We start from the raw sequence: 8,503 nt of genomic DNA, 5'->3' as shown, positions 1-8,503 counted from the left end.
TATTAAAAAAATTACCCTAGAGAGATAAAGACTTTACAATCAATCAATGATGCATATAAATTAACAAAGGAATTCATATAAATCAACAATAGGATTGTTGACTAGATGTTGATATTTGAAGATGAGTAGTGTGTCACTAGGTGTGGTGTGCAAATTATGATAAAGAATATTATCCGGAGGTGTTGAAAGGTGTTAGGATAATTTAGTTGGTAAAATTTTTGACAGATTATCATAAAATCATGGGTCGAATCAAAATTCTATTGTTGTGGATAGGAAAGGTAATAGGATTGCTAATCTTTTGCCAGTTTGCTATGTTACCAAGGTGAAGTTTGTATCATTTTTTGATAATAATATATTTTGCTCTGAATTTTTAGTTAAAAAAAAAATAAATCATCAAATGAACTAATTTGATTTGATAAAGTAACAATTCATCAACTCGACGAGTAGAAATTATTGATACAAAATGTTTAAATTCAAATTAATAATATAAACTATTTCAAGTTCTTTTTCATTTTTGACATGAGATTAAATTGAAGGTATTGCATTATGACTCTAATATTTCTGACCCAAGGAGAATGACTAAAAATTGCATTCCAAACACACAGTGAAGCCAATGACAAATTTATGTGGTTCTCAGGAGAACATATTCGAGAAGCAGAATATTAGATTACCTGATAAGGGAGCAGAGTATCAACAGACAGTATCACTACGCTAATAACCAATCCCAGAAAGCCGATAAACAAAAGGCAGAATCAACCAAAATAAGCACTCCCACTGCAACTGGGTAAAAACACATACTAAGCTTTTAATCCTAAAGATGAATACCCCGCAATACGTTGAATAGTTGAAAGGAAGGATCAAGCAGTGGCAACTAGCTCTGGTGCCTTGATCACCTGTCCTGTTGCAGAGATATCTATCTTTGGCAAGGCTGTAGCACCCTTAGCTTTGGCATCGTCTGCAGATGATGCTAGCTTTTTCCCTGCAGCTGCAGAACTATCTTCGGCATCTTTGGCTGGTGCAGAGGCAGGTGGTGTTGGAGGTTTCATGTGTGGTGGGGGAGTATGCTTCAGCTTTATCAAAATCTGGCGCATCCTCGAAAGATCAGTGGGCTTTCCAGGCTTTGGTCCCCGGATTACGACCATCGAAGGCTTTTTCTCCTGTTCTTTCTTCCCTCTCTTCTCAATCTTGGCTATCTCATGGGGGATAAGCTCAGAAATCGCTTTCCAGTATTCTTTATCAGCACTTGCATGGAACTTCTCCTGGTTGGCAAGATACAGCTGCCAATAACAAGGAAATTTAGATAGGATTCAGATGATAATTCTTTTGATGCTAGTAGATGGATCAATTTAGGGGTACTATGATTTCTTACCTTCTCTCTTTCCCTGTGTTGCAACTTATTTGTTTCACAGTTCAGTTTCCTTTTCTCATAGAAAGCCTGCTTGTATTCTTCAGCTTCAGCAATGAGTTCATTTCGACTCTCCTTTTCCTTCCTCTCCTTCTCCTCAAGAAAAATAGCATTTTGGCTGGGCATGTCCAATGCATCAATTGAAATTACTCAAAGCTTTACTGATTGGAAAAAACAAAATCTGCTATAAGATTAAACAAACAAAAACTTCTTAAATAAAAGACCACCATTTTATTATTTGATCCATGTGCAAAGCCCAAGCCATTGAAAGGTGAGATGAACGGACCAAACTACATATGTCCAAAACATGGTCTACAAAAGCGATCAACAAATAAGGTCAGTTTAATATTGCGTGTCATCCTGAACATGGGTCATAACCACGAAACTAACTTAATTAGCATGTCATATCCTAAGCAGAAAAACATGTTGAATGACCTATCTTTATATTTTCAAGAAGTGGTTACAGCTTGCAGCATACTGGCACGCTGACGGCTGCACGGTCCTTAATTAGATGCAGGTGTTTAATAGGGTATTTAAAAATATAGAAATAGTAAATAGTTATATCAAAATATAACATCAAAACTTAAAAGAAATAAAACATTAATACAAGAATGTCAACAACAAAAAGTCATAATGTCCCAACCATTTAAACTAAAAACATTGAAGCTCCGAAAAAGGCAATACCTCTAGTTAAACTAAAAACATTTACATATCTATTTTCTCATTTCCAGTAAAGTCTTCTTAAGTCTTGTAGTATCACTCCTGATACCACTAGTAATAGTCAACTTACCTTATTTAAGTATAGCATTTATAGATCTCCTTCGAAAATACTACCGTCTTAATTAAAGTGGTACCAGTCAACTTACCTAATCTAAGTACCATTTATAGATCTTGAAAATATTCATACCACTTAGATAATTTCTCTTATTTTATTCGCTATCAAACCTACACTTCGTTGTTTATTAACAATTGGTTTTATTTTTTTATGAAGTCCATACAATCATTTTAGTATTCTTTTCTCTGCCACACAAATTTCCATACATGCTCCTCGAACATCCAACATTAGGATTCATAAAGCACCGCTGACCTAATAATTGTTTTATAGATATTTTTAACCTAAGGGGCATCCACTAATTATACGAAACTCTCAGCGCCCCTCTCTACTTAACTTTTATTCTATGAACAATATCTTCGTTAGTCAATTAATATATCTAAGATAGCTAAAATGCTGGGCACTTTCGGTCTCTCTATCATGTTGAATAATAAATCTAAGACATCTAAATTGTACATGTCATGATTGTACCTAGAAAGGAAACCAAATCCTCAAAAAGCATACATAATACTTGTCAAAATCATCAAAGGTTGACATACAAATTCCACACACTGTGGCATATATGTGTATGAACTTAGCAACGAGATACACTTATGTACGGAATGGCATATGTGTGTATGAACTAGTCTCGTAACCATGTTTTAGATGAACAGGTAATCACGATTACCTGGATTATTCAGATAGATTCTCCACCTACTGTGGCCTAGGATTTCTGATAACTGTCACCATTGTTTCACTCTGTACCTGGGAAATTCCAGGGTGCTTGGCTAACAAGAAGGTGATATCAGAAAGAGTTTCTTAAAATGAGACAGTCATACAATTAAAGCTAGTAATTGATGATATTTCGAATCATGTGACCTTCAAAGGATAATATGATTGGAAGATTTATGACATGGATCAATGAAACAGAGCTACCTACCTAGAAGAGATTGGAAATCCGGAGAATTGAAAAAGAAATCCAACTACAAGTTACATTAGACTAGATCTATGCATCAAAAAGACCCGATCTATAAATATCCATAACAAGTATAGAAGATCTCAGGAATTGGAGGCAAAAGAGAAGTAAAGAGCATTGGATCACCGGCACGACCGGATCTGAAGGGAAAGGCCCTCACCGGCGCCACTCCCGCAGGACGAACACCTCGTCCCGCTGCATCTGGTCCGGATCGGGAAGGATCGGGCCATCCGAGGTGAAGATCTCGCCGTTCTCCTCCACCCCATACGCTGGCGTGCCGTTGGCCAAGGGCACAGTGAAGGAAGACGCCCCCGACGAGAAGCCGTACGCCTCGGGAGAGGCCGGAATGCTGTCGCCGCCGCCGACGGCTGGGTGGTGGTGGTGGACGGGGACGTCGTCGGTGTGGAACCCGAAGACGGCGCCGCCGCCGCCGGAGGCGACGTCGACAGGAAACCCGGGGGAGTGGTCCATGGCAGGGTCGGCGTCGTCGGCGGGGGAGAAGGAGGAGAAGGCGTCGAAGCGCTGGGAGGGGAGGCGGGGGTCGTAGCCGAGGTAGCCGTCGTCGAAGGGGCGGGACGCGGCGGATCCTCCCATTACCACCTCCGCGTCGCCATCGTTGCCGAAGGCTTCGAAGGCGGACGACATCTCGGGATTCGGATCGGGTCCCTCTCGCGCCTCCTCTCCTCTCAAATCAAGATCTCGCGTTGGGGTATTCCTCTGCAGCAACTGCGTCTTGGTTTCTGCAAGGGAAGAGCTCCATCGGTAGTAGTTCATTCTCGGCGAATTTGCAGAAAACACCCTGTAAATTTAATAATTTCTTAAATAGCATCCAAACTTCCAAAAATTTTTGCAGATTTTTTTTTTTTTTTAAGATGCATTCGATCTTTCTCAGCCATCATTCTCTCTCGAACTCTTGATCACATCGATCGTCCCTCTCCATTAAACCCATCCAGCGACGGAGACATAAAACATGACTAGCGATGTGAGAATTGTTTAAAATTAAGATGTTTTACGAAAAATTCTCAAACTTAGGTTAAGCGAGGTTCGACAAGATTCATTATACCTTGACCATTAGGTCTAACAAGGTCTGATGAGGGATCTACTAAAAATTATGAACGATTGACGGGCGGATGTGATGATGATCTAACGAAGATAGAGATAAAATAATTTTTTTCAAAGTTTACATGTTCTACCAAAATTTTTTAAGCTTAATAGTTTATTTTACTAAAATTCACCTTTTTTTTTTCTCTAAAGGAATAAATAAAAAAAATATTATTTATTTTATAAAAAAAGAAGTTGATGGAGTTCATAACATTGCTTAATTTCACGATGGATGATGATTAATCCAATATCAATTATATGTTTCATTTTTATTAAATAATGAATATGTAACTTAATAAGCAAAATAAAAAGGATTTTTTTATTTATTTTATAGACATGAAATTTAAACAAATCAAGACACTTCACATTGCCAACTGTCTACGTTCGTTTCTGCTTCGCTTGGTCTAAAAGCCGAGGGAGGGAGGGAGGGGCGGAGAAAGTAGAAGGTTTGCGATGGCGAACAATAAAGCGAAGAGAGAAGAGGGGAGAGCAAGAAGGTCATCTCCACAACTCGTCTTCATCATCTTGCAACAACGGTGAATCGTGCTCTCCCCTTGCAACGGTGATTGGTGCATGTCTTAAATGTTCCTCTGTTTATCTTATTCTTTTGTTCTCTTTTCATCGATTATATAGTTTCAATTGGGGATGTGGGGTTTCTACAACTCATACAATATGGTTGTTTTTGTCCCTGTCTCTGATCTTTTAGTCATGTTTATGTTCTTCGAATCTTGACTAAAACCCTAAACCTATACTAGAGCCGCGCTTGAAACTCTGGATGAAGTCTAGTGACAACCAAGTTACATGGTATTATGGATGAAGTCTACATGTGGTCGTGATGCATGTCCTCATGAGGTATATTTGTTAGAGAATTGTATCTAAAGCTTTATAGTGGTCAATTTTGTGCGCTCTTATTTGTAAGAGAAGTGCGATAAGATGACAAACTTAATACCCAAACCTTATGACTTGCTTATCATGTGAAGAACTTGTTACATCAAATTGTTGTTGAGCTTTTAAGTTGTAGAAAAACGTTGATGAGCTAATTATAGATTATCCCCTTTAGTTTGACCTCCTTAGCATTATGGTCCCTAGACTTAAAAAATTTATATTGAAATTTCTATAGTTATGAACGTCTAGGTCCATTTATCTTAGCGTCATCGGTTTTACCGACGAAAACACGAAAACACTGAGCAAAAAGATAATTTCAATATTCTAGTTGATGGTGGTGAACGACATCAGTGGTGGCAGATGGCGGCACCGCTAGGGGCCACGAGTGGCTGCTATGGATGGGGAGAGCGATGGTGAGAGATGAGGGTTGCTCGGGAACTACATCGGCATCGATGTCGATGAAGAGCAGCGAAAGACGTAGTTGCATAGCAGTGCCACTCAGCAACTACATCGACGCCAACGTAGTTGCCAAGCAATGAAAGGGTCATTGATGTAGATGTCAAGCGACCCTTTCGCTACTCGGCAACTGCGTCGACGCTGATGAAGTGAGCGACCTTTCGTCGCTCGATAACTACGTCGATGCTAATGCAAATGTAGAGCAACGAAAGAGTCACTCGACAACTGCTTCAGCATCGACACAGATGTAGAACGACTCTCATCTCTTGTCACTGCTCTCCTCATTCACACCAACCACCCACAGCCCCCAGCGGCATCGTCGTCCATCATCACCAATGTCGCTCGTCACCACCAACTAGAACGTTGAAATTATATTTTTGCATATTGTTTTTGTGTTTTCATCGATAAAACTGACAGCATTAAGGTAAATGGACTTAAATGTTTTATATTCATAACTATAAAAATTTCAATATAAATTTTTTAAAATCTAGGGACTAGGATGTTAAGAAGGTTTAATTATAAAGAGTAATCCATAATTTGCCCAATGCTAATAGTAATGGAAGTGTTACTTGATTTTTAACCATATACTTCCATAATTTTTTGTCCCATTTGTATATCCAAATCTCAATCAATTGAAAAACAAACAGGATGCAGTTGTTTACATGATGTGATATACATAACAAGCTTTGCACAGTTGTGGTAAATTGAAGTATCAAATCTTATTTAAATCATGGCAGTATTTTGCATTTGAAAATTTGTTATGATACTTTTGGTGCACCTACAACCTATTTAATATGTATCTACTTCAAGTTCAAGATTACTTACATTCTTTATAAAAGATTAAAAAGACAATAATATCAAGAAAAAAAAGTTCAAATTTTTTACATGATTTTAACCCAGAGTTATCTTCCTAAGTGAACAGGATTTCCAAATTGCATTTCTTGGAAACCTTCTTTGTTTTCGTAGGATTGCTTCTTTGGTAAAAGTTTTGCATGATTGCATATTCATTTTTTCATTTTTTTTCATTTTTTTTGTAATAATAGGAATGGCAGAGACATTTGAAAAGCCCATATGGTCCTTAATGTAAGGCCCGATTCACATCGAAAGAGTCTAAAGATTAGATCGACTTATATGGTCCAATTCACATAGAGAGAGTCTAAAGACTAGATTGACTTATATGGTATATGTGAGTTCTAGCCAAGTGGGGGCTCTGTTATCATGACCCGGTCTAATAGTATAATTGTTAATTTGTTATATTAACTTCTTTGAGCCAATTATACAAGTCCAAAATGTTTACGGCTAGGATAATAATAATATACTCATTAAATCCTTCTTAGTCAATTTAATCTTTAAATACTCTTATTAAATGGAGTGTTACACTTAGACCTTTTTTGTTTAGAGTCAGTTTTGTCTTTAAACACTCTTGAGATATTAAACGGAGTGTTACACTTGGATCTTTATTTTTTCAGATGAAGTGCTTTTTTTTAAAGAGCAGCAGTGAGGTTAGTGCATCTAAAAGTTGAGTCAATCTTATAATTTTAAATGATAATTTAATACTATAAATTTTTGTTTCAATTAATATATTTTATAGATCAACCAATGGAAAGCAAGGCTAGAAGTAGAGGACAGAAAAGACTTCATGTCAAAAACAACAACGATAATAAAATCGTAAGTCCCAACTAAATGGGCCGACTCAAAAATGACTTTACGTACAAAGACCAGAAAGTTTGGGGCTTGAAACTATACTCTGATTTTTCGATCCCTCAAGCATTTCATTCTTAATGCCTACTGCTTATTTTCATGCTAAAAACTCTAATTCTATTTTCATATATCTGCTGTTCGTTTTTTGGGAAATTGTAATTTCCTACATTGTAATGTGCAGCATAAGTTCATGTGTTGATCTTCATAAACTTCAATGCTAAATTTGCATCTGTCATGATGAATGTAGCACTTGTCATTTCAATATTCAATAATTGGACCAATATGTATTGTTTCATACTTCTTTGTCTTTTTATTTGATTATATGCAAAAAGGTCATGGACCTGCATTATTTCTTGTGGTTAAAAAAAAAAACAAATACTTTGCCTTGACTTGCATACAGAACTTCTTCTAGGACACTACTGATTAAATTACTGAAAACCTGCAGCTAAGTTGTCTTAGTTGCAGATACCTGCATTAGGTGTTTGGTCTACTAAAAGGAAAACCATTAATCTTGCATTTAATTAGTTTAGACATATTATTGGAATGTATTATACAAAAGAAAACTTCCTGCAATTGGAAAGGGACAGAGTTAGGTCACACCATTGACAATGTTATGATTTGCTAGTATTTCTAGATATTATGACCATTGTGTCATCCTCATCTGATCAAATCCAACTAGTAGGTTGTAGCATATTTATGTGAAGTGCACTGGCAATCAAATAATTTATTTTCATGTTGATGAACACAATGTGATCATGCTCCACAAATAATTGCTCTTTTATATATTTCGTCAAGCTATGGGATGGGTTGGCATTGATGAGCTTTTGATAATTGAGCAAGAATCACTCCCAGGCTGTTCAAGTTGGCAATTTTATAACAGGAAATTTGCTGGAGCACATAGTAATGGACAAAGGTATGTCCCCATATGCTATTTCTTTTTGTCATACAACTTGTGGGTCTTCACTGTCTAGATTTTGCAAACAGGCTTTTCCACATCTGCTAGTCCTTAATAAACACAAGCATATTAGCTAGTTTGAGCTGGCTCTTGGCAAACATTTTGTGGAATTGGGGTTGAGCACTAGCTAACTTTAATTTCTTGCTGTTTAGTTGAGTAAAATAAAGCTTCTGTAAGTTGCTATGCTATCTATCATTGAAGGCTCTAAATCAT

At 37.1% G+C, this 8,503-nt stretch overlaps 1 protein-coding gene across 1 annotated transcript; it reads right to left on the bottom strand.

Moving 5' to 3' along the window:
• Nucleotides 1-644: 644 nt before the first annotated feature.
• LOC135643969 (clathrin light chain 2-like) lies at nucleotides 645-3,948 on the bottom strand. Its single transcript, XM_065161291.1, has 3 exons — nucleotides 3,353-3,948; nucleotides 1,370-1,523; nucleotides 645-1,277 (listed from the first exon to the last, which is right to left on the bottom strand). Exons 1-3 carry the CDS (start codon nucleotides 3,835-3,837, stop codon nucleotides 858-860), a joined length of 1,059 nt encoding a protein of 352 aa, XP_065017363.1. The 5' UTR covers nucleotides 3,838-3,948; the 3' UTR covers nucleotides 645-857.
• Nucleotides 3,949-8,503: the final 4,555 nt, after the last annotated feature.

This window comes from Musa acuminata, chromosome BXJ3-8, assembly GCF_036884655.1.
Source record: "Musa acuminata AAA Group cultivar baxijiao chromosome BXJ3-8, Cavendish_Baxijiao_AAA, whole genome shotgun sequence".
In the NCBI taxonomy this organism is placed as follows: Eukaryota; Viridiplantae; Streptophyta; class Magnoliopsida; order Zingiberales; family Musaceae; genus Musa; species Musa acuminata.
The sequence above is the reverse complement of the archived record's forward strand: the minus strand, read 5'-3'. Positions and strand labels throughout refer to the sequence as shown.

Coding starts and splice junctions, on each gene's coding strand:
- LOC135643969 (XM_065161291.1), bottom strand. CDS start 3,837: ATGTCGTCCGCCTTCGAAGCCTTCGGCAACGATGGCGACGCGGAGGTG. Junction 1,524..3,352: donor GTCCTGCGGGAGTGGCGCCG/GTGAGGGCCTTT, acceptor GGACATGCCCAG/CCAAAATGCTATTTTTCTTG. Junction 1,278..1,369: donor AACACAGGGAAAGAGAGAAG/GTAAGAAATCAT, acceptor TGTTATTGGCAG/CTGTATCTTGCCAACCAGGA.